The following is a 26,652-nucleotide window of genomic DNA, read 5'->3' on the forward strand; positions in this document are numbered from 1 at the left end:
ACAGGGAGGCTGCCAGCTGGAGGATGACTTCTGTCAGGACCGTCCACCCGTATCCGTCCTCCTCCGTCCTCAGTAATGACCGGACCGGCTACCTGGGGGCCCGGACTCCCCCGGAGGTGGAGGGCATGGCGAAACATCTCAAGGACTTGGACAAGGATGTCTTTAGGAAGATTCTGAAGGGTGAGTGATGCCTCCTGCCAGTCCCAGCACACTGATGCCTCCTGCCAGTCCCAGCACACTGATGCCTCCTGCCAGTCCCAGCACACTGATGCCTCCTGCCAGTCCCAGCACGCTGATGCCTCCTGCCAGTCCCAGCACGCTGATGCCTCCTGCCAGTCCCAGCACGCTGATGCCCCTGCCAGTCCCAGCACGCTGATGCCTCCTGCCAGTCCCAGCACGCTGATGCCCCTGCCAGTCCCAGCACGCTGATGCCCCCTGCCAGTCCCAGCACGCTGATGCCCCCTGCCAGTCCCAGCACGCTGATGCCCCCTGCCAGTCCCAGCACGCTGGTGCCCCCTGCCAGTCCCAGCACGCTGGTGCCCCCTTCCAGTCCCAGCACGCTGGTGCCCCCTGCCAGTCCCAGCACGCTGGTGCCCCCTGCCAGTCCCAGCACGCTGGTGCCCCCTGCCAGTCCCAGCACGCTGGTGCCCCCTGCCAGTCCCAGCACGCTGGTGCCCCCTGCCAGTCCCAGCACGCTGGTGTCCCCTGCCAGTCCCAGGACGCTGGTGCCCCCTGCCAGTCCCAGGACGCTGGTGCCCCCTGCCAGTCCCAGGACGCTGGTGCCCCCTGCCAGTCCCAGGACGCTGGTGCCCCCTGCCAGTCCCAGGACGCTGGTGCCCCCTGCCAGTCCCAGGACGCTGGTGCCCCCTGCCAGTCCCAGCACGCTGGTGCCCCCAGCCAGTCCCAGCACGCTGGTGGAATTTTCCAAGGCATGTAGCGCCACTTTGACCCAACAAGCGATTCATAGAATTTAGCAATATTTGGCTGTGAAAATGAAAAATAGTCAATGGGGACGGAGCGGCGGCACGGCGAAATAGCCGCAGGACGGATCCGACATGGTGAACAGCCTGTCGGATCCGTCCTGCCGCAAGTGTGAAAGTAGCCTTACTCTCCATTCAGAATGCATGGGGATAAAACTGCGGTATAGAGCCCCTGTGACGGAACTCTATGCCGGAAAAGAAAAACGCTAGTGTGAAAGTACCCTAATAGAGTAAATTAGCCCCACAATTTGTTATCCGTTTTCTCCTGAATATGGCAACAGTTCACATGTGGTTGTGAACTGCTGTATGCTCACACTGTAAAGTGCAGTGTACAAATCAGAAGAAGAGCTATACATAAGAAAAGGTTCTTCTTCTCCACTGTCAGTCAGACTCTGAGGCTAGTATGGCATAAGCCTCCTCGGCACTGTGTAACTTTAACAACTAATACTAACTTGGAAAGTACATTACTTTTTTTTTTTTATTTATTTTTTTTAAAATTTTTACTAATAGATTAGATAGACTAACATTTATCTTAAAAATAGAGCGCTAACCCTCATGAATTCCTAATACTAAGATAAGGACCCGAACACGCTTTCTCCCCAATATGCTAAATAAGCCCCAATTTTTATTTTATTTTTTATTCAGAAAAAAAAAAAGTGCTCCAAAAGCAGTGGAGAAATTTGTCACTGCTGGCAAAATCTGTGACAATGACTGGTCACAGATAGAAGATAGAGGTTCGAAGGTATGGGGGGGTTTGAAACGCAGAGTATTTATAATCTGAGACGAGTACTGAGGTCCCCCAATAATAGCTTTTTTCCTTCTAAAACTAGAGCTCTAACCCTGATCAATTACTAACTAACCCTAATAAATTCCCCATAAGCTTTCTGACAGGTTACTGACTGGAACAAGTCATTGATATGGATGACAGGGACTGGGGGGTTTATTGAAGGCTAATTGGGGGTGCTGATGTACTATCACTATTGGTAAATCCCTGACAGAACACAGTGACTGGTCATATACTGTAGTAGGGACAAATGAAAGGTGATGGGCAGTGTTCCCTCTAAGCTGCGCGGGTGGGCGGCCGCGCAGCAATTATTGTGGCCCCGCTCACAATTTTATAATGCCCGCTCACTCAGCCTAGTTCGCTAACGCTGCTGGCAAAATGCCAGCTCTTGTCGTCACTCGTCAGACTTATGTGCGTGACAGCGCCGACGTCCTCCTTGTAGTCTTGTGCGGCTCAGCACAGCGGGGCGCCGCCTACATAACGTCAGTCGTCACTGTGTTCTTTAACGTCAGACGTCACACACACACCGCTGTTCGCGCACTTATTGGCGCTGCAGGATTCGTGGGAGAAGGAAGGGAACTCTGAGGAGCGTGGGCACAGAGTTCGCTGAGGTAGTGGCCGTGTCTGGTCTGAAAGAAATTGAAAGACTGTGCTGGGCTGGCGGCGCTGCTGTTGCTGTGTGCTGTGGCAGGGCCGGGGGTGAAAAGGGGAGAAAAATACCTTATAAAAAAGTCTGATAAATACCAGTGTGAATGAAGGACTGTTAAAAGGGGTTAATAACTACTGAAGGCCCTTCACAGTAGTTATTAACCCCTTTAAGCAGTCCCCCAGTCACAGTATTTATTAACCACTTCAGCAGTCCCCCATTCACAGTATTTATTAACCACTTCAGCAGTCCCCCATTCACAGTATTTATTAACCACTTCAGCAGTCCCCCATTCACAGTATTTATTAACCCCTTTCACTAGTCCCCTCTTCAGTGAAGGGGGGACTGCTGAAGGGGTTAATAAATACTGTGAATACGGGACTGCTGAAGTGGTTAATAAATACTGTGAATGGGGGACTGCTGAAGTGGTTAATAAATACTGTGACTGGGGGACTGCTTAAAGGGGTTAATAACTACTTTGAAGGGCCTTCAGTAGTTATTAACCCCTTTTAACAGTCCTTCATTCACACTGGTATTTATCAGACTTTTTTTATAATGTATTTTTCTCCCCTTTTCACCCCGGCCCTGCCACAGCCCACAGCAACAGCAGCGCCGCCAGCCCAGCACGGTCTTTCTTTTTCCCCCCTTTAGGTGTTTAGGTGTTAGAGCAATCTAATTAAAGTTCTATTTTAACACCTAAAGAGAAAGGAAAAAAATAAAACCTACTGTTTCTCTAGATGACCTTATGTTGATAGTAGTGTTAATAGAGTCTCAATGATTTGTAAAAATAGTGTAGATGCTTTTATAGACCCTTGGGACTCTATTACCACTACTATCAACATAAGGTCATCTAGAGAAACAGCAGCTTTTTAAAATTATTTTTTTCCTTTAGGTGTTTAGGTATTAGAGCAATAAAATGAAAGTTATGTTTTAACATAAGGGTCAGAAACTGGGTTTTGTTTAGCCTCTTGGTTATTAGTTTTTCTATGTAAGTTCTCTGGATCAAAGATTTTTTTTGAGTGACGTTATTAAATGTATTCCTTCTGAAAATAAGAGGGGTATGGATGAAGCAATGACACACGGCCTAGTGTAATAGCTGTGTAGTTGATGGCAGGCTCCCTTTTAAAGGGTTTTCCGGGAGTTCAGTATTGTCCCATCTTCAGGATGTGATTGTGGGGTCCGACACCCAGCACCCCCGCCAAACAGCTGTTTGAAGAGGCAGAGGCGTTTCTATATACGCTCCAGCTTCCTCACAGCTTATCCAGCACAGCTCCATACCTTGTATAGCAGTTCAGGTCCATTCACTGGAATGGGAAAGAGCTGCAAATAGTCCATGTGACCAATGAGTGTGACATCACTGGCCAAGGAAGAGTTCATAGTGCAGGCTGGAGCGCCATGGCCTCTTCAAACAGCTGATCATTGGGGGTGTTGGGAATCGGACCCCCACAATCAGATATTGATAACCCATCTTGTGGATAGGCAGTTAGTATTAAACTCCCGGAAAACCCCTTTAATAACATATTATGTACTCACATAGATATTGTTCCTCTCCGGCTCCTTTTCTGGAGGGGGCAGCCTGGCACTGGCGAATTAGGTCACCAGCTGTGCCCACCTCCTCCATTTGTTTTCAGGCCACTGGAGGGAAGTGCCAGTCTGACATCACCATGGCTGCCTCAGGAATACATGTCAGTGCTCTATAAACCTGCTGATCATCAGTCTGGTCAGCGTCTTGGAAGAGGTCTCCATGACCGCTCCTCGTTCCTTTATGCATCTCGGTGGCTCTTGATTTGGGTAATGGAGTGGCATAGTGGCAGGACATAAAATTGATGCTCTGCTTCTTTCTTCTAGCTGTGGTGGGTGCTCTTGAGGGCAAAGACAGCTCCGAATCTGTGAAGGCCATACAGGAAACGACCTTGGTATCCGAAGAGCTGCTCAGTTTTGTCATCTCTGGCTCATATACACTCCTACGTGTGGCCTTCAGACTCTCGGCTCTTAAACAGGAGGTGAGGACAGATTACTTATGTACTGTGTTCCCTATCCACAGGACAGAGGAGACTTTTCTGATGGTGGTCTGAGCACTGGGACCTATGTTGTGCCGTGTGAATGGAGCGGCAGTCAAGCATGCATGCTGCACAGTACAGCGTGCCTATCTTCGGCATGTGTATGTGCGCCTCTCCATTTAAACAAGGGCACACAAGCCCCCATTGTACTGATCGGCAGGCGTCCAGCCGGCGCAATCCCTTTGAGCAGACACTTATCCCTTATCCTAATAGGGGATAAGTAGTTGTAATGGGACAACCCCTTTAATGACTGAATCTACATTGGAACTTGCAATCCCCAATGCACTTTTTAAAGGGGTTTTCCGAGATTTAAATATTGATGACCTATCCTCTGGATAGTAGAAACAATTGTGCAGGAGCAGCACTCAACAGCCCCGCACCAGACCACAACAGCCCCGCACCAGATCCAATCAGCCAGAGAATAGGTGAAAATCAAACAGCGGTGGCAGCATCTCCCATCATTCCATCTTTATTAGGACTTCACAGCATACAAAAAATCTGCAAAATCGACAACGTTTCGGCTGTACAACAGCCTTTGTCAAGCATGCTTGACAAAGGCTGTTGTACAGCCGAAACGTTGCTGATTTTGCTGATTTTTTTTGTATGCTGTGAGGTCCTAATAAAGATGGAATGATGGGAGATGCTGCCTCTGCTGTTTGATTTTCACCTATTCTCTCGATAGGTCATCAGTATCTGATCAGTGGGGGTCCGATATCCTGGACCCACGCCCATCAGCTGTTTCAGAAGGCACTGGCGCTCCCGTAAGTGCCACGGCCTTCTCTCAGCTTACCAAGCACAGTGCCATACATTGTACGAGAAGGCCCCTGCGCTGCTGCAAGCGCCTCTGCATTCTTGAACAGCTGATCGTCAGGTGTCCCATGTGTCGAACTCCCACCGATCAGATACTCTGTTATTAATCTCTGTCTTGTCTCATTTATAGGTTTTTAAAGAAGATTTGAAGGAGCTCAGGTACGTCTCTCTGTGTGATCTGTCATGGGTGCAGTTCCCATTCACGGGTGCTAGAGATTGAGCTCTTCTTGGCTGACCAGTCAGGATCGGATGGCTGTAACTGTAGTAGATCCTCTTTATAGTTGAAAAGTTGCTGCCTTCTGGCTCCTACTCCAAAACTGGTCTGGAAGGGTGTATTTATAATTGCCACTCGATGCAGTGAACATACAGATTGTGCATAGCCCAGATTTTGTCTACTACATAGTGAATGGCAGATCCGAAGGATTACTTGAAGGGAATCTTTCGACTAGGGCATCTGTTAAAGAGGTCTGTTGTGGTGACCAATTAGCTCAGTCTGTATTATTCACTGTTTGCTCATTCGGATCCTAAGTAAGGGTAGGTTCACATTTGCATTTGATAGATCTGACAGGCAGTTCCAGCAGTAACCCTGGGTTCACACCAGAGCGTTTTATAGCGCGTTCCTACGCGCTGTAAAACGCTTAACAAGGAGAAACCAATGATTCCCTATGTGCATGGTCCTCACCTGGGCGTTTTACAGCGCGTACGATCGCGCTGTAAAACGCCCGACGCCCCAAGAAGTACATGAGCTTCTTTGGGGCGTCTTGTCGCGCGTTCCCGTACATAGACTTTTGGGAACGCGCGACAATGGGCGTTCGCTTGTCTCTGTATGCGTGATTGCAAACGCCGGTACAATCGCGCATACAGAGCGCTCCATCGCGAACGCTCAGGTGTGAACCCAGGGTTACAGCTTGCCAGAGTTTACCAGATCCAGGCTAGCCAGATACTGCTGTTCAACACCGGACCCTATTGACTATAGTGGGATCTGGCAGCTTTCCGGCAAAATGCTGGGTTTCAGCCGCACAAAAACAAATGGATTCCATTAAAGCCAATGGCGTCCAGAGGTAAACGGCAGTATCCAGTGAAAATCCGGTAGGCTGTTCTCTGCCGTAACAGCCTGCGGCATCCGTTAAATGGAAATGTGAACCTACCCTTACACATATAGTGTATGTATATATTGAACTATTGGGGAAATTTATGAAAGGGGTTCTGCAGTATTTAACATTTCTCTAGAATAGGACATTAATATCAGATCAGTTGTGGTCTGACACCCCATACCACCACTAATCAGCTGTTCAAGAATAGATTTGGCTCCAGGAACAGGTTCTGAAACTACAGACCTCTGCCCATTGTGTAGATGGATCATGTTAATACAGTGCTTCTCCCAATCAGCGCTACAGCTCTGTCCACTACACAATGAATGGAGCTGTGTAGTTCTGGACCTACTCCTGAAAGCTGACCGGCTGGGGTGCGGGCTGTCCGAATCCTGCTGATCTGATATATCGATGACCTATCCTGAGGATAATCTATTGTTAAATCTTAGAGAACTTCCTTCAAGACTAACGTATTTTCTTTGTGTTGTAGAATTCCAGATGATTTTATAGAGGACTATGCTAATATCGTATATGGAAACAGGTCAGTGTCCTCCTATGTGAGTATGTACATATCATATCACTATATATTAGAATTATTGAAAATGAATCTTCATTTCATTCATTTCTACAAATGACCACACAGCTGCATTATACAGTACCGGAAAATGTAGAAATAATATGTGGAAAACTTAAAGGGGTTGTCCGGGCTTTTACGATTGGTGACCTATCCTCAGGATAGGTCTTCTATATCAAATCGGCAGTGGTCCGACTCCCAGCACCTGTATTAGGAGACGGCGTGCGCAGTGCGCACCGAACGTCTCCCTTCTCTTTTCCTGCTCTGCTGCTGCTTTGCCATAGACATAGAAGCAGGAAGAGAGAGACTGGAGACGGCACGTGCACACAGCGCGTGCCGTCTCCTCATACACCTGATTGGCACCCCCGCCGATCAGAAATTGCTGACCTATCCTGAGTGTAGATTATCAATATTAAAAGCCCGGACAACCTCTTTAATGTGAATTTGCTGAGATTGACGAAAGTATAAACCACTAGTGGTGCTTGGTCAATGATCACAAAACCAGGGTGGTGCACCCTTTATTTGGGGTTCAGTGGAGTATAGATTGAGGCAGGGTCACATTAATATTGAGTGGTATCTCCCCTTGCTGCGATATAGGCTGACACTCGGGCATGATAACGTCGTACAGATGCTGAATATCCTCCTGTGGTATGTCAGTCCAAGCTTTTATACAATGGACCTGCAGTTCAGCCAAGGCGGTTGTTGGCTGCAATGCATGGGAGATCCATCGCCACATCCAGCCCCAGACATTCTCAATGGGGCAGAGATCTGGCTATCAGGGTGGCCAGTCACTCTTTTATGTGACTGTGGGCAGAAAGGGGAGTTGGAGCCCAAATTTTATGTGTAATCTTATTTTATTCATTTTTTGATTTCATAAGCAAATGACTCATTACATCGCAGACATTGATATAAGTAATATGGACATAGTCCAACACAGGGACACGCAGGACCCTCGAAAAACAGTTGAAATATCACAGACATATTAACCTTTAGTGGGACTCGAACATCCCAGTCATAACAGGGAACCCCAATCAAGGAGGGCTATCATTATGGAGGCGAGTAAGCTTTATTATGAACCCTCGAATGCCCAAGTGAGCACGCTGAGTGAGTAATCCTAAACAGAGGATCCTACATCACAGTAAACATAAAAGACACAAAAGGAAAGAGGAATAGGAAGAGGGGAGGGATACTAAGGAGAGGGTACATATGTCAAGAACCCTGCTGAGGAAAAATTCGGGAACACACCAGATCTCCAAATCTCTGAGAGTCTCGAAAGAGAGTTAGAGAGTTGTATCTGTTCTGGTAAATACCGCTTCTCTCCTGACTGTCGGCTATCAACTCTTCCATCCTAAGAATATGTTTCAATTCCTTGGCCCTCTCAGACAATGTAGGGGGGGCAGTGGTTTTCCAGTGCCTTGGAATCGCCATGCGCGCCGCTGCTAAGAAGAGACGTAGTGCCCCTTTCTTAACTTGTGAGATAGAGCCCGGAATGAGAGACAGCAGTGTAACCTGAGTATTAGATATTGACTGGTTCGAATAGCTGGTATAAATATCCAAAACCTTCTCCCAGAAAGGCTTTATCAGCTGGCAGTCCCACCAGATATGCAACATAGAACCTTGCTCTCGTTCACACCGCCAGCAATATGATCGGGAACATCTGGTGTAGAGTAGTAGGACAATAGTACCACCTAGAGACAATTTTATCATTCTCTTCTTTAATTTGAGATGCCATGGACATCCCATGGGAGAGTGTACAAATCTTCTCTACTTCATCCGCTGAGAAGGTAATTTGCAGGTCCCTTTCCCATTTTGCGAAGAAGGGGGCTCTGTCTTCATTCTGAATTTGTAGCAAAACCTGATACATGGATGATATTGTACCGCGACCATCAGTGAAGGCCAGGTAAAGTTTGTCAAAGTCTGTCAACTGACCTATCGCTCCACCAAGGGAACGTGTGACCCATGAAAGACCTGACTTGAGCGTACCCCAACTATGAAACTTGTGAGAAAGCTACGTTCTGTCTGAGGCTCTCGATGGAGGATAAAAGCCCCGAGGTGACTAAATCCTTAACCCTCAGGATACCATCCCCTACGGTTTTATTAAGAAAAGCGGCGGGTCGAAGGCCCGGTGAAAATGCCGGATTGCCATGCAATGGGGTCATGGGACCCGGCCTAGCTGACACTTGTGACATGGAGATCCACTTATCCCAAATAGATAGAGCATGCCTTACCAGGTATGGCCATTCTTCAGAGGCCGGCCGTTTATCCAATTCAAGCCAGGGCAGCGCTTGAAGAGGCAGGGGAGACAAAGACTGCTCCAAACTTACCCACAACTTCTGAGCACCCTTATGAAGCCAGTCCCGAATTCTGGTTAGCACCGAAGCGCTATGATAGATTAACATGTCTGGGAGGCCAAAACCGCCCAAGAATTTCTGTTTAGTCAGGACTTGTCTCCGTAGTCTGGGTTTACTAGCTTGCCATATGAACTTGTTCAGCCCTTTCTGAAGCTCTTGGAAGTACGACCGCGGGGAGCCCAAATTTTAAACACAGAATTAGTAAGTAACTTGTTTTTTGCCAACATAAGCATATCTGTATAGTTTTATGTGAATGCACCAACCTTATGGTTTGCTCTCCCTGTAGACGACCACTACTTGAAGAAGCCGCTTTGAAACAAAGCATTAGATTGCCAACAGTGGAGGATATGAGATGGAGAGTTGATGTTGCGATTTCCACCAGGTAATAATGTATTTAGACTATGCATTATATTATAGCATTATTTAGAAGTCGTGGCCAAAAGTTTTGAGAATTACATAAATATTGGAAATTGGAAAAGTTGCTGATTTAAGTTTTTATAATAGCAATTTGCATATACTCCAGAATGTTATGAAGAGATGAAGAGTGATCAGATGAATTGCATAGTCCTTCTTTGCCATGAAAATTAACTTAATCCCCAAAAAAACTTTCCACTGCATTTCATTGCTGTCATTAACCGCCTCCGGACCGCCTAACGCAGATGTGCGGTCCGGAGGCGGCAGCCCTGCGCACGACGACGCATATACGCGTCATCTCGCGAGGGCCGGGATTTCCTGTGAACGCGCGCACACAGGCGCGCGCGCTCACAGGAACGGAAGGTAAGCGAGTGGATCTCCAGCCCGCCAGCGGCGATCGCTCGCTGGCAGGCTGGAGATCCGAATTTTTTAACCCCTAACAGGTATATTAGACGCTGTTTTGATAACAGCGTCTAATATACCTCCTACCTGGTCCTCTGGTGGTCCCTTTTGTTAGGATCGACCACCAGAGGACTCAGGTAGCTCAGTACAGTCGCACCAAACACCACACTACACTACACCCCCCCCCCCCCGTCACTTAATAACCCCTTATAAACCCATGATCACCCCATATAAACTCCCTGATCACCCCCTGTCATTGATCACCCCCCTGTAAGGCTCCATTCAGACGTCCGCATGATTTTTACGGATCCATGGATACATGGATCGGATCCGCAAAACACATGCGGACGTCTGAATGGAGCCTTACAGGGGGTGATCAATGACAGGCGGGTGATCACCCATATACACTCCCTGATCACCCCCTGTCATTGATAACCCCCCTGTAAGGCTCCATTCAGACGTCCGCATGTGTTTTGTGGATCCGATCCATGTATCCATGGATCCGTAAAAATCATGCGGACGTCTGAATGGAGCCTTACAGGGGGGGTGATCAGTGACAGGGGGGTGATCACCCTGATCACCCCCTGTCATTGATAACCCCCCTGTAAGGCTCCATTCAGACGTCCGCATGTGTTTTGTGGATCCGATCCATGGATCCGTAAAAATCATGCGGACGTCTGAATGGAGCCTTACAGGGGGGGTGATCAGTGACAGGGGGGTGATCACCCTGATCACCCCCTGTCATTGATAACCCCCCTGTAAGGCTCCATTCAGACGTCCGTCCGCATGTGTTTTGCGGATCCGATCCATGTATCCATGGATCCGTAAAAATCATGCGGACGTCTGAATGGAGCCTTACAGGGGGGGTGATCAGTGACAGGGGGGTGATCACTCTGATCACCCCCTGTCATTGATAACCCCCCTGTAAGGCTCCATTCAGACGTCCGCATGTGTTTTGCATGTGTTTTGCGGATCCGTCTGAATGGAGCCTTACCAGGGGGGTGATCAATGACAGGGGGGTGATCAGGGAGTCTATATGGGTGATCACCCCCCTGTCATTGATCACCCCCCTGTAAGGCTCCATTCAGACATTTTTTTTTGGTACAAGTTAGCGGAAATTTTTTGTTTGTTTTTGTTTTTTCTTACTAAGTGTCATATTCTACTAACTTGTGTCAAAAAATAAAATCTCACATGGACGCACCATACCCCTCACGGAATCCAAATGCGTAAACATTTTTAGACATTTATATTCCAGACTTCTTCTCACGCTTTAGGGCCCCTAAAAAGCCAGGGCAGTATAAATACCCCACATGTGACCCCATTTCGGAAAGAAGACACCCCAAGGTATTCCGTGAGGGGCATATTGAGTCCATGAAAGATTGAAATTTTTGTCCTAATTTAGCGGAAAGTGAGACTTTGTGAGAAAAAAACAAAAAAAAATCAATATCCGCTAACTTATGCAAAAAAAATAAAAATTCTAGGAACTCGCCATGCCCCTCATTGAATACCTTGGGGTGTCTTCTTTCCAAAGTGGGGTCACATGTGGGGTATTTATACTGCCCTGGCTTTTTAGGGGCCCGAAAGTGTGAGAAGAAGTCTGGGATCCAAATGTCTAAAAATGCCCTCCTAAAAGGAATTTGGGCCCCTTTGCGCATCTAGGCTGCAAAAAAGTGTCACACATCTGGTATCGCCGTACTCAGGAGAAGTTGGGGAATGTGTTTTGGGGTGTCATTTTACATATACCCATGCTGGGTGAGAAAAATATCTTGGTCAAATGCCAACTTTGTATAAATAAAATGGGAAAAGTTATCTTTTGCCAAGATATTTCTCTCACCCAGCATGGGTATATGTAAAATGACACCCCAAAACACATTCCCCAACTTCTCCTGAGTACGGCGATACCAGATGTGTGACACTTTTTTGCAGCCAAGGTGGGCAAAGGGGCACATATTCCAAAGTGCACCTTTCGGATTTCGCAGGCCATTTTTTACACATTTTGATTGCAAGGTACTTCTTACACATTTGGGCCCCTAAATTGCCAGGGCAGTATAACTACGCCACAAGTGACCCCATTTTGGAAAGAAGACACCCCAAGGTATTCCGTGAGGAGCACGGCGAGTTCCTAGAATTTTTTATTTTTTGTCACAAGTTAGCGGAAAATGATGATTTTTCTTTTTTTTTCTTTTTTCCTTACAAAGTCTCATATTCCACTAACTTGCGACAAAAAATAAAAAATTCTAGGAACTCGCCATGCCCCTCACGGAATACCTTGGGGTGTCTTCTTTCCAAAATGGGGTCACTTGTGGGGTAGTTATACTGCCCTGGCAATTTAGGGGCCCAAATGTGTAAGAAGTACCTTGCAATCAAAATGTGTAAAAAATGGCCTGCGAAATCCGAAAGGTGCACTTTGGAATATGTGCCCCTTTGCCCACCTTGGCTACAAAAAAGTGTCACACATGTGGTATCGCCGTACTCAGGAGAAGTTGGGCAATGTGTTTTGGGGTGTCATTTTACATATACCCATGCTGGGTGAGAAAAATATCTTGGTCAAATGCCAACTTTGTATAAAAAAATTGGAAAAGTTGTCTTTTGCCAAGATATTTATCTCACCCAGCATGGGTATATGTAAAATGACACCCCAAAACACATTCCCCAACTTCTCCTGAGTACGGCGATACCAGATGTGTGATACTTTTTTGCAGCCAAGGTGGGCAAAGGGGCACATATTCCAAAGTGCACCTTTCGGATTTCGCAGGCCATTTTTTACACATTTCGATTGCAAAGTTCTTCTCACACATTTGGGCCCCTAAATTGCCAGGGCAGTATAACTACCCCACAAGTGACCCCATTTTGGAAAGAAGACACCCCAAGGTATTCCGTGAGGGGCATGGTGAGTTCCTAGAATTTTTTGTCGCAAGTTAGTGGAATATGAGACTTTGTAAGAAAAAAAGAAAAATAAAAAATCATCATCATTTTCCGCTAACTTGTGACAAAAAATAAAAAGTTCTATGAACTCACTATGCCCATCAGCGAATACCTTAGGGTGTCTACTTTCCGAAATGGGGTCATTTGTGGGGTTTTTCTACTGTCTGGACATTGTAGAACCTCAGGAATCATGACAAATGCTCAGAAAGTCAGAGCTGCTTCAAAAAGCGGAAATTCACATTTTTGTACCATAGTTTGTAAACGCTATAACTTTTACCCAAACCATTTTTTTTTTTTTGCCCAAACATTTTTTTTTTATCAAAGACATGTAGAACTATAAATTTAGCGAAAAATTTATATATGGATGTCGTTTTTTTTGCAAAATTTTACAGCTGAAAGTGAAAAATGTCATTTTTTTGCAAAAAAATCGTTACATTTCAATTAATAACAAAAAAAGTAAAAATGTCAGCAGCAATAAAATACCACCAAATGAAAGCTCCATTAGTGAGAAGAAAAGGAGGTAAAATTCATTTGGGTGGTAAGTTGCATGACCGAGCGATAAACGGTGAAAGGAGTGTAGTGCCGAAGTGTAAAAAGTGCTCTGGTCATGAAGGGGGTTTCAGCTAGCGGGGCTGAAGTGGTTAAAGGACCTGCTGAGATCATTTCAGTAATCGTCTTGTTAACTCAGGTGAGAATGTTGACGAGCACAAGGCTGGAGATCATTATGTCAGCCTGATTGGGTTAAAATGGCAGACTTGACCTGTTAAAAGGAGGGTGATGCTTTAAATCATTGTTCTTCCATTGTTAACCATGGTGACCTGCAAAGAAACGCGTGCAGCCATCATTGCGTTGCATAAAAATGGCTTCACAGGCAAGGATATTGTGGCTACTAAGATTGCACCTCAATCAACAATTTATAGGATCATCAAGAACTTCAAGGAAAGAGGTTCAATTCTTGTTAAGAAGGCTTCAGGACATCCAAGAAAGTCCAGCAAGCACTAGGATCGTCTCCTAAAGAGGATTCAGCTGCGGGATCGGAGTGCCACCAGTGCAAAGCTTGCTCAGGAATGGCAGCACGCAGGTGTGAGCGCATCTGCACGCACAGTGAGGCGAAGACTTTTGGAAGATGGCCTGGTGTCAAGAAGGGCAGCAAAGAAGCCACTTCTCTCCTAAAAAAAACATCAGGGACAGATTGATCTTCTGCAGAAAAAATGGTGAATGGACTACTGAGGACTGGGGCAAAGTCATATTCTCCGATGAAGCCTCTTTCCGATTGTTTGGGGCATCAGGAAAAAGACTTGTCCGGAAAAGAAAAGGTGAGCGCTACCATTAGTCCTGTGTCATGCCAACAGTAAAGCATCCTGAGACCATTCATGTGTGGGGTTGCTTCTCATCCAAGGGAGTGGGCTCACTCACAATTCTGCCCAAAACACAGCCATGAAAACAATGCATTTTCCAGCACGATGGAGCACCGTGCCATAAGGCAAAAGTGATAACTAAGTGGCTCGGGGACCAAAACGTTGACATTTTGGGTCTATGGCCTGGAAACTCCCCAGATCTTAATCCCATTGAGAACTTTGTGGTCAATCCTCAAGAGGCGGGTGGATAAACAAAAACCCACTAATTCTGACAAACTCCAAGAAGTGATTATGAAAGAATGGGTTGCTATCAGTTAGGAATTGGCCCTGAAGTTGATTGAGAGCATGCCCAGTCGAATTGCAGAGGTCTTGAAAAAGAAGGGCCAACACTGCAAATACTGACTCTTTGCATAAATGTCCTGTAATTGTCGATAAAAGCCTTTGAAACGTATGAAGTGCGTGTAATTATATTTCACTACATCACAGAAACAACTGAAACAAAGATCTAAAAGCAGTTTAGCAGCAAACTTTGTGAAAACTAATATTTGTGTTATTCTCAAAACGTTTGACCACGACTGTACATACTGAAGAACGTCATTGCTGGTATAGAGTAGATGCCGTACCTGGTGCTGACAGAACTTAAAGAGGTAATCCCATCTTGGACATTAGGGACATATCGCTAGGATACGCCCCCCAATGTTTGATAGGTGCAGGTCCCACTTCTGGGGCCTGCACCGTTACTTTGAACGGACCCAACAGCCAGTTATTGGCAATATATTTAACGTCCGCCTGAAGTTTATTTCAATCCAGTCGTCGTCCGAAGCTTTACTACCAGCGCACAGGCAGTTGACTTCCTCCTATGTGTCATTGTGAAATTGGTTTGTGTGACTGTATTATAAATTATTAAAATGTTGTCTTCTTTAAAATAAATAAAAATATATATATATGTTTTTGTTGTTTTTGCATCAAGTGTTTAAACAGTTTTTAAAATTATGTTAAAAATGTCCAATATTCTCAGCTCTCTTTCTCGGGCGCTGCAGCCGTCCATTCTAATGCAGATGAAGCTTTCTAATGGAGAGTCCCATCGTTTTGAAGTAAGTTTTTTGTTTTTTAATAAAATTCCTCTATGTGATTTTTGGATTATGGGTATGGAAACTTCCTGCCGGTTATATTTGTTATTTTGTTTTATAGAATTATTTTTATTAGCTAGGTCATGGTGACGACCTGGTCATGAAAAGAAACTGAAGAAATAATTTACTTTGTCACTACAGTCGCAAAAATGTTAATAAGAATTAATTACCCCCCCCCCCCCCCCCCCATAAAAAGAGCATCCCCTCATGCAGAATTGTTTCCAAAACCCACAAAAAGTAATATCCCAACTTTAATATGTGCAGCCCTGCTCTTATCCATTCTTATACTTCACAGAAAAACTTTAGTGCAAGGATTCTTTGAGTGCAAGATTAGGGAGAGAGACCAGATCAACCCATATATATGCCTTTGGGGCATTTTGCTTGGTTGGTTTGTGTTTATTATTATTATTATTATACTTTTTTTTTTTTTTTTTTTTTTTTTTTTACTGAATCGGTTGTATTATGGGATAAAAATAAATTTGCCATTGCAAGTTTGCTCAGTTTTTTTTACAGCATTTTTTTTGTGGTACGTGGACAGATCTTATATGCTGGCCGTAAGAAATTATAACCTAACAGTTTTTTTAAATTGCAGCATATTCTGGGATTAACAGTTTTCAGACATATTCCAATAGACTTCTGTATATGAAAAAAATGCATGAAAAACAAGTGATTAACCCTTTCATGACCAAGGGTCATTGATGCACCAGTGTCCAGGTCAAAATTTACAAATCTGAAATGCGTCACTTTATGTGGTAATAGCTTTGGAACACTTTTACTTATCCACGCCATTCTGAGATTGTTTTCTCGTGACACATTGTACTTCATGATAGTCATATATTTAAGTCAATATATTTCACCTTTATTTATGAAAAAATCCAAAATGTACCCAAAATTTTGAAAAATTCAGTTTCCAAATTTCTATTTCTCTGCTTCTAAAACAGAAAGTTATACCTAATAAAATATTTACTACTTAACATTCCTCATATGTATACTTTATGTTGGCATCATTTTGGAAATGTCATTTTATTTTTTTAGGACGTTAGAAGGCTTAGAAGTTTAGAAGCAATTCTTAAAATTTTTAAGAAAATTGCCAAAACCCACTTTTTAAGGACCAGTTCAGGTCTGAAGTCACTTTGTGGGGCCTACATAGTGGATACCCCCATAAATGACCCCACTGTAGAAACTACACCCTCAAGTTACTCAAAACTGATTTTACAAATTTTGTTAACCCATTAGGTGTTCCACAAGAATTAAAGGAAAATGGAGATGAAATTTCTACATTTCACTTTTTGGGCAGATTTTCCATGTTATAGCATTTTATTTCTTTTACACATTGAGGGTTAACAGCCAAACAAAACTCTATTTATTACCCTGATTCCACGGTTTACAGAAACACCCCACATGTGGTCGTAAACTGCTGTACGGGCACATGGCAGGGCGCAGAAGGAAAGGAATGCCATACGGTTTTTGGAAGGCAGATTTTGCTGGATTGGTTTTCTGAACGCCATATGTTTTTTATTTTTCTGCCGATCGTCTTGTGCAGGGGCTAGTTTTTTATTGGTACCATTTTGGGGTACATAGGATTTTTTGATCATTCATTATTACACTTTACAGGGCAAGGTGACCAAAAAATTGGCTGTTTTGGAACAGTTTTCATTTATTTATTTTTACAGCGTTCATCTGAGGAGTTAAGTCATGTGATAGTTTTATAGAGCAGATCGTTACGGACGTGGCAATACCTAATATGTTGATACTGCAATGGTCAATGAGACCTAGAATCCCTTTAGGGGTCTCTAACTGATATTAAAATTATATCTTTATTAGTTAATTTTAAAACAGTTGAAAAATCACACAAAATAAAGAGGGAAAAAACTTTAAAATTATCAGTATATAGTGACGTGTGGGATGGTTCCTGTTGCGGTTACTACCACAACCACTTTTTATTCCTAAATGTCTGTGAAAGGCATAGGGAATATTTATTCCAATTGGAGTTGTGTTTTTCAATTCACAGTTGCTCTGTGAGGGTCCCTTGGTTGATTTGTCTCATCCACCTTTATTCCCTTGGGGTGGTATTCACACTAATGTTGTGATCCTATTGATGCGTTATGGTGTTCTCTCATACTGAGCTACACCATCTAAATAGTGTGAGCGTCAACCTGCAGGAAGCCTCCACTGTCTGTCCCCTGTACAGAGGGTTACAATTCTGGTGACAGTGTTGCTGCCCCTTAGAGGTTGCCACTATTTGTATCAACTGCAGGTCGGCCCTCAACTCACTAAACTTGATCCCTAATCTGGCTATGCTGGATCCTCTATTACTATTGATAGAGGTCTGGATGGCTCTGTCAATACCTAATGCCTCACTCTGTCACACTCCAAATCCTATGCTGCTATTAAAGCGTACACTAGACTATTCCTCACTGCCACTGAGACTGTCTAAAATATAACGGCAATATAGTGTAAAAGATATAATTGTAATATCAGTTAGAGACCCCCTAAAGAGATTCTAGGTCTCATTGACCATTGCAGTATCAATATATTAATATCCCGAGGGTCTCTAAAAGAGACTTTGTATATTACAATACCTTATATGTATACTTTTTCTTATTTTAGTTTTACACAATAATAGCATTTCTGAAACCAAAAAAATGATGTTTTAGTGTCTCCATAGTCTGAAAGCCATAGCTTTTTTATTTTTTGGGCGATTGTCTTAAATAGGGTATCATTTTTTTTGTGGGATGAGGTGACGGTTTGATTGGTACTATGTTGGGGGTCATAAGCCTTTTTGATCGCTTGGTGTTGCACTTTTTGTGATGTAAGGTGACAAAAATAGGTTTTTGGAACAGTGTTTTTATGTTTTGTTTTTATGGTGTTTATCGGACGGGGTCTATCATGTGATATATTTAACCACCTCCGGACCGCCTAACGCAGATGTGCGGTCCGGAGGTGGCGGCCCTGCGCAGAGTCACGCATATATGCGTCATCTCGCGAGGGCCGGGATTTCCTGTGAACGCGCGCACACAGGCGCGCGCGCTCACAGGAACGGAAGGTAAGCGAGTGGATCTCCAGCCTGCCAGCGGCGATCCGAATTTTTTAACCCCTAACAGGTATATTAGATGCTGTTTTCATAACAGCGTCTAATATACCTCCTACCTGGTCCTCTGGTGGTCCCTTTTGTTAGGATCGACCACCAGAGGACTCAGGTAGGTCAGTACAGTCGCACCAAACACCACACTACACTACACCCCCCCACCCCCCGTCACTTATTAACCCCTTATAAACCCCTGATCACCCATGATCACCCCATATAAACTCCCTGATCACCGCCCTGTCATTGATCACCGCCCTGTCAGGCTCCGTTCAGACGTCCGTATGATTTTTACGGATCCACGGATACATGGATCGGATCCACAAAACGCATACGGACGTCTAAATGGAGCCTTACAGGGGGGTGATCAACGACAGGCGGGTGATCACCCATATACACTCCCTGATCACCCCCTGTCATTGATCACCCCCCTGTCATTGATCACCCCCCTGTAAGGCTCCATTCACACGTCCGCATGATTTTTACAGATCCATGGATCGGATCCGCAAAACACATGCGGACGTCTGAATGGAGCCTTACAGGGGGTGATCAATGACAGGCGGGTGATCACCCATATACACTCCCTGATCACCCCCCTGTCATTGATCACCCCCCTGTAAGGCTCCATTCAGACGTCCGCATGTGTTTTGTGGATCCGATCCATGGATCCGTAAAAAATCATGCGGATGTCTGAATGGAGCCTTACAGGGGGGTGATCACCCTGATCACCCCCTGTCATTGATAACCACCCTGTAAGGCTCCATTCAGACGTCCGCATGTGTTTTGTGGATCCGATCCATGTATCCATGGATCCGTAAAAATCATGCGGATGTCTGAATGGAGCCTTACAGGGGGGGGTGATCAGTGACAGGGGGGTGATCACCCTTATCACCCCCTGTCATTGATAACCCCCCTGTAAGGCTCCATTCAGACGTCCGCATGTGTTTTGCGGATCCGATCCATGGATCCGTAAAAATTATACGGACGTCTGAATGAAGCCTTACCAGGGGGGTGATCAATGACAGGGGGGTGATCCGGGAGTCTATATGGGTGATTACCCCCCTGTCATTGATCACCCCCCCTGTAAGGCTCCATTCAGACATTTTTTTGGCACAAGTTAGCGGAAATTTTTTGTTTGTTTTTGTTTTTTCTTACTAACTCTCATATTCTACTAACTTGTGTCAAAAAATAAAATCTCACATGAACTCACCATACCCCTCACGGAATCCAAATGCGTAAACATTTTTAGACATTTATATTCCAGACTTCTTCTCACGCTTTAGGGCCCCTAAAAAGCCAGGGCAGTATAAATACCCCACATGTGACCCCATTTCGGAAAGAAGACACCGCAAGGTATTCGCTGAGGGGCATATTGAGTCCATGAAAGATTGAAATTTTTGTCCTAAGTTAGCGGAAAGTGAGACTTTGTGAGAAAAAAACAAAAAAAATCAATTTCCGCTAACTTATGCAAAAAATTTAAAATTTCTAGGAACTCGCCAGGCCCCTCATTGAATACCTTGGGGTGTCTTCTTTCCAAAGTGGGGTCACATGTGGGGTATTTATACTGCCCTGGCTTTTTAGGGGCCCGAAAGTGTGAGAAGAAGTCTGGGATCCAAATGTCTAAAAATGCCCTCCTAAAAGGAATTTGGGCCCCTTTGCGCATCTACGCTGCAAAAAAGTGTCACACATCTGGTATCGCCGTACTCAGGAGAAGTTGGGGAATGTGTTTTGGGGTGTCATTTTACATATACCCATGCTGGGTGAGAAAAATATCTTGGTCAAATGCCAACTTTGTATAAAAAAATGGGAAAAGTTGTCTTTTGCCAAGATATTTCTCTCACCCAGCATGGGTATATGTAAAATGACACCCCAAAACACATTCCCCAACTTCTCCTGAGTACGGCGATACCTGATGTGTCACACTTTTTTGCTGCCAAGGTGGGCAAAGGGGCACATATTCCAAAGTGCACCTTTTGGATTTCACCGGTCATTTTTTACACATTTTGATTGCAAAGTTCTTCTCACACATTTGGGCCCCTAAATTGCCTGGGCACATTTTGATTAATAACAAAAAAAGTAAAAATGTCAGCAGCAATAAAATACCACCAAATGAAAGCTCCATTAGTGAGAAGAAAAGGAGGTAAAATTCATTTGGGTGGTAAGTTGCATGACCGAGCGATAAACGGTGAAAGGAGTGTAGTGCCGAAGTGTAAAAAGTGCTCTGGTCATGAAGGGGGTTTCACCTAGCGGGGCTGAAGTGGTTAAAGAGACGGTTGTTACGGACGCGGTACAAAGTATAATACTATTAGATGCCCTGTAGGTGGCAACAGCGGACGCTTTTGCAAAGCGTCCGGTTGCCATGGCAACCATCGGGTGCTGCAATCGCAGCAGCCCCGATGGTTGAGAGAGGGAGCTTCCTCCCTCTATTAACCCCATGGAGCGGCATCTATGGGGTTACAGCAGAGTGTCAGCATAGAGCTGACACTCTGTAGATGGCGGTGGCTCAGGAATGGAGCCGCCGCCATCACACACCGCAGGGGGACCGGGGGGGGGGGCGGGGGAGATGTACGGCTGATCTGGCAGCAACATTGAGGGAGGCTGGGGCAGGAGGGGCGGGGAGAATGAATGGGGCGGACCGTATCAGGGGCAGCCCGGGCAGACTACATGAATATGGATGGGACGGGGGAACTGCACTGCATCAGGGGCAGGCACGGACAGGGGGGTGTTGGAGGCGCACAGATCGGGGAGGCACAGAGATACTACCTGATTTCAGGCTCTGATCTGCAGAGCGCAGATCAGAGCCTGAAACCGGCATTTTTTTCACTGCCGCGATCCGATTGGTTAGTCTGCACAGACTAACCAATCGGATCCATTGCCGGCAAGGGACCACTCTGGACCCTTGCCGGCATTACTGCACTGTATGCTGTCCGTGACAGCACCAGGGCAGGGGCAGAAGGTTTAATCCAAGCGCTTTGCAGCGCTTGGATTAAAAAGCTGGTTTTACGTTTATAGACGTGATAGCTGCACGGGGTATGTGCAGCTATCACGTATATAAACGGATTGCAGTCGGGAAGGGGTTAAAAAGCTCTATCCCAGGAAGGGAAAAAAGCTTTAACCCCTTCAGTACCAAGCCACTTTTCACTTTAAAGGGATATTCCGGTAAAGTAAAATAATTTTTTAAAAACTGCATTAGGGCTGCAAGCTGTGACCCAACCAGAACCCATACCTATACATGCTACCAAAGCTTCATTTTACCTTGCAACCCATTTGTCTAGCTCCTGTGTGAGCCTGCAACACACTGAGAGCATCGTGGCGCCTGATCTTCCCTCACAAAACTACAATCTCCACAATCCCTAGCTTTCTTGCTGTGAGTGTTGATGTTTACTGATTGGCTGCCTGATATACAGTCGGTCACACCCTCTATATTCAGTAATCACCAGCTCATTAACAGCACAAGACATTTAGCTAGAGAATTGATAGCAGCACACTGAGCATGCTCGACCTAACAAAGGCTCAGAACTAAAGGTCGATGCCATGGAGGAAACACCGTGGGTAGCAGAGGAAGAAAACTATTTTATAACTACTGAACGGTAAATATGTGAAATTTACATTTTATTAGGTAATTATTGATGATGAATTGGTCTAAAATATAAGTTATATTTATGGTAACCGGAATACCCCTTTAAATCCCAGGCCTATTTTTGCTAATCTGACGTGTCACTTTACGTGGTAATAACTGGAACGCTTTTACTCATCCAAGCCATTCTGAGAATGTTTTCTCGTGACACATTGTACTTCATGTTAGTGGTAAATTTGAGTCAATATATTTTACCTTTTTATTTATAAAAAAAATAAATCCTAAATGTACCAAATTTAAATTTTTCTGCTTTTTAACCACCTCAGCTCCCCTAGCTTAAACCCCCTTAATGACCAGACCACTTTTTTCAATTCTGCACTACACTACTTTCACGGTTTATTGTTTGGTCATACAACTTACCACCCAAATTAATTTTACCTCCTTTTCTTCTCACTAATAGAGCTTTCATTTGGTGGTATTTCATTGCTGCTGACATTTTTACTTTTTTTGATATTAATCGAAATTTACCGAAATGTTTGCAAAATAATGACATTTTTCACTTTTGGTTGTAATTTTTATTTTTTTTAAACTACATTTCTATATACATTTTTCTCAAAATTTATTGTTCTACATGTCTTTGATAAAAAAAATGCAATAAGTGTATATTTATTGGTTTGCGCAAAAGTTATAGGGTTTACAAACTATGGTACAAAAATTTGAATTTCCGCATTTTGAAGCAGCTCTGACTTTCTGAGCACCTGTCATGTTTCCTGAGGTTCTACAATGCCCAGACAGTAGAAACACCCCACAAATGACCCCATTTAGGAAAGTAGACACCCTAAGGTATTCGCTGATGGGCATAGTGAGTTCATAGAACTTTTTATTTTTTGTCACAAGTTAACCGGAAAATGATGATTTTTTTTATTTATTTTTTTCTTACAAAGTCTCATATTCCACTAACTTGTGACAAAAAATAAAAACTTCCATGAACTCACTATGCCTATCACAAAATACCTTGGGGTGTCTTCTTTCCAAAATGGGGTCACTTGTGGGGTATTTATACTGCCCTGGCATTTTAGGGGCCCTAATGCGTGAGAAGTAGTTTGAAATCCAAATGTGTCAAAAATTCCCTGTGAAATCCTAAAGGTGCTCTTTAGAATTTTGGCCCCTTTGCCCACCTTGGCTGCAAAAAAGTGTCACACATGTGGTATCGCCGTACTCAGAAGAAGTAGGGCAATTTGTTTTGGGGTGTATTTTTACATATACCCATGCTGGGTGAGAGAAATGGCTCTCTAAAAGTCAACTTTTCCAATTTTTTTATACAAAGTTGTCATTTTATAGAGATATTTCTCTCACCCAGCATGGGTATATGTAAAAAGACACCCCAAAACACATTGCACAACTTCTCCTGAGTCCGGCGATACCACATGTGTGACAGTTTTTTGCAGACTAGGTGCGCAAAGGAGCCCAAATTCCATTGCCAGGGCAGTATAAATACCCCACATGTGACCCCATTTTGGAAAGAAGACACCCCAAGGTATTCCGTGAGGGGCATGGCGAGTTCCTAGAATATTTTTTATTTATTTTTTGGCACAAGTTAGCGGAAAATGATTTTGTAAGAATCATAAATTATAAGAAAAAATAATAATAATCATTTTCCGCTAACTTGTGCCCAAAAAAAATAATATTCTAGGAGCTCGCCATGCCCCTCACGGAATACCTTGGGGTGTCTTCTTTCCAAAATCGGGTCACATGTGGGATATACTGCCCTGGCATTTTAGAAGTCTGGAATATAAATGTCTAAAAATTTTTACGCATTTGGATTCCGTGAGGGTATGGTGAGTTCATGTGAGATTTTATTTTTTGTCACAAGTTAGTGGAATATGAGACTTTGTAAGAAAAAAATAATAAAAAATCTATTTCCGCAAACTTGTGCCCCAAAAAAAAATTATTCTATGAACTCCCCATGCCCCTCAAAAGTGATCTTTTTATAGCGTCGCAGCGATTTTTACGGTGTTTTTGCAGTGATCAGAAAAAAAAATTATGTCACTGCGGTGTGGCGGACTGAACGCAAGTGTGCGCACAAGATCAGGCCTGATCGGGCGAACACTGCGTTTTTTGTAGAGCCTATAGAACATGCCCTATTCTTGTCCGCAATTGCGGACAAGAAAAGGCATTTTCTATATAGTTCTGGCAATATGCGGATCCACAAAATGCGGAAAGCACATTGCCGCTGTCCGTGTTTTTCAGATCCGCACTGTCCGTGTTTTGCGGATCCGTGGATCCACAAAACACATACGGACGTCTGAATGGAGCCTTAGGTGGTGATCAATGACAAGGGGGTGATCAGGGAGTCTATATGGGTGATCACCCCCCTGTAAGGCTCCATTCAGACGTCCGTATGTGTTTTGCAGATCCGTGGATCCACGGATCCGCAAAACACATACGGACGTCTGAATGGAGCCTGACAGGGGGGTGATCAGGGAGTCTATATGGGGTGATCAGGGGTTAATAAGGGGTTAATAAGTGACAAGGGGGGGTGTAGTGTAGTGGTTTTCCGTGCTACTTACAGAGCTGCCTGTTTCCTCTGGTGGTCGATCCAAGCAAAAGAGACCACCAGAGGACCAGGTAGCAGGTATATCAGACGCTGTTATCAAAACAGCGTCTGATATACCTTTCAAGGGTTAAAAAAATCGCATCTACAACCTGCCAGCGAACGATCGCTGCTGGCAGGCTATAGATGCACTTGTTTACCTTCCAATCCTGTGAACGCGCGCGCCTGTGTGCGCGCGTTCAAAGGAAATCTCGCGTCCGCGAGATGACTCGTATATGCGTCCAGGAGGAATGAATTGACCACCTCCGGAACGCAATCCTGCGTTAGGCGGTCAAGGCAGGTAGTGATACCTCACAAAATACTTATTACTTTCCATTTGCCATATGTCTACTTTATGTTGGCATCATTTTGAAAATGACCTTTTATTTTTTTAGGACATTAGAAGGATTAGAATTTTTGAAGCAATTATTAAGATTTTTTTTAAAATTTCCAAAACCCATTGGTGACGAGAAAATGGTTTTGGCAGTTTATATTTTTTTTATGGCCTTCACCTGACTGGGTGGTTCATGTGATATTTTTTTAGAGCCGGTTGTTACGGACACAGCGATACCCAATATGTCTGGTTTTTGGGTTTTTTTTCCTATTTTTTACACTTTTATACATCTTTATTATGGGAAAGGTTTTTTTTTTCTACTTGATACTTTTTCAAAAAGTGTTTTTCATAATAAAAACTTTTTTTTTTTTGTTCCACTGTGGGACTTCAACTTTTGGGGGTCTGATCCCCTCTACAATGCATTACAATACATAGTGTATTGTAATGCATTGACTGTCAGCGTATTACCAGTGTAATCCACTGACAGCCTGCCTGCCTGCCTGTGAGACCCAGGGGTCTGGGTCTCACAGGCTTTCATAGAACCTGTGTTAGGCATCGGGCTGCCGTTCCTGGGACCCAATGTAGAGGGAGCCCCTACCCTCCGCAATCCCTGTGTATACTGTAGTCAGTGCTGTGTCAGTGTTAATAGGACAGCCAGACCCCTGCTGCTGATCGAGCGGGCGTCGCTCCTGCATCCTCCCGATTAGAGCACTGCACATGTATGGCGCTGGGATCCTATGGGTTAAAGCTCTTTTTTTTTTTTTAAGACAAAAACAGCAGCATCAAAAATATAGGAGGCTGGTGTAAAGGGAAAATTGGCTTAGTTGCCCATAGTAACCAATCAGATTCCGCTTTTTATTTTCCAGAGCTCCTTTTGAGCTAGTTTTCTAAGGCACCAGTTTTGATAAACCTTCCCCGTAGTGTGGCAGCACCCAAATGTGCATTTCAGATCCATCAGATATTGAAGTGCACACATCAAGTACACAAAAGAAAGATTTATTTTCTGGTGTAAATTTGGATTGGTCCAACCAACTAAAACATGAATCCACCAAGACAAGCCATATTTTATCACTTTCTAGGGAAATTCTGGGGGTGGAGGGATGTTTAATATGCAGAGCAGGATAAAACAATCCCTTCACCCTACTGAGATGTTGAATATTTATCACAAATTTCTTTATCTAAGATTTCTTCTATTGTACAGCATTTTTGATTTCATGTTTTCTATGCTGCTTGTTATCACACAGACTTGGGTATTAGTATTTTCTTTATATTCATAATGTGTGTACCTTTGTCATTTTCCAGGTTCCCGTTGCTAAATTCCAAGAGCTGCGGTATAATGTTGCTCTGCTGTTGAAGGAAATGAATGACCTTGAGAAGAAGAACATCCTAAAAATCCAGGACTGACCACATGTGAATTAAGGCCTCATGCACACAACTTTGTGTATTTTGCTGTCCTCAAAAACGGATCTGCAAAAAATACGGATGACGTCCGTGTGCATTCCGTATTTTGCGTAACGGAACAGCTGGCCCCTAATAGA

The 26,652-nt window shown here is 44.3% G+C and overlaps 1 protein-coding gene across 1 annotated transcript; it reads left to right on the forward strand.

Annotated features, from left to right (window-relative positions):
* On the forward strand, positions 1–26,652 carry LOC122946738 (COMM domain-containing protein 5-like). Its single transcript, XM_044306524.1, has 7 exons — positions 1–180; positions 4,259–4,413; positions 5,411–5,439; positions 6,862–6,912; positions 9,583–9,678; positions 15,414–15,489; positions 26,417–26,652. The coding sequence occupies exons 1-7, from the start codon at positions 24–26 to the stop codon at positions 26,516–26,518; spliced, it is 666 nt and encodes a 221-aa protein (XP_044162459.1). The 5' UTR covers positions 1–23; the 3' UTR covers positions 26,519–26,652.

Source organism: Bufo gargarizans, chromosome 9, assembly GCF_014858855.1.
Source record: "Bufo gargarizans isolate SCDJY-AF-19 chromosome 9, ASM1485885v1, whole genome shotgun sequence".
Classification (NCBI taxonomy): Eukaryota; Metazoa; Chordata; class Amphibia; order Anura; family Bufonidae; genus Bufo; species Bufo gargarizans.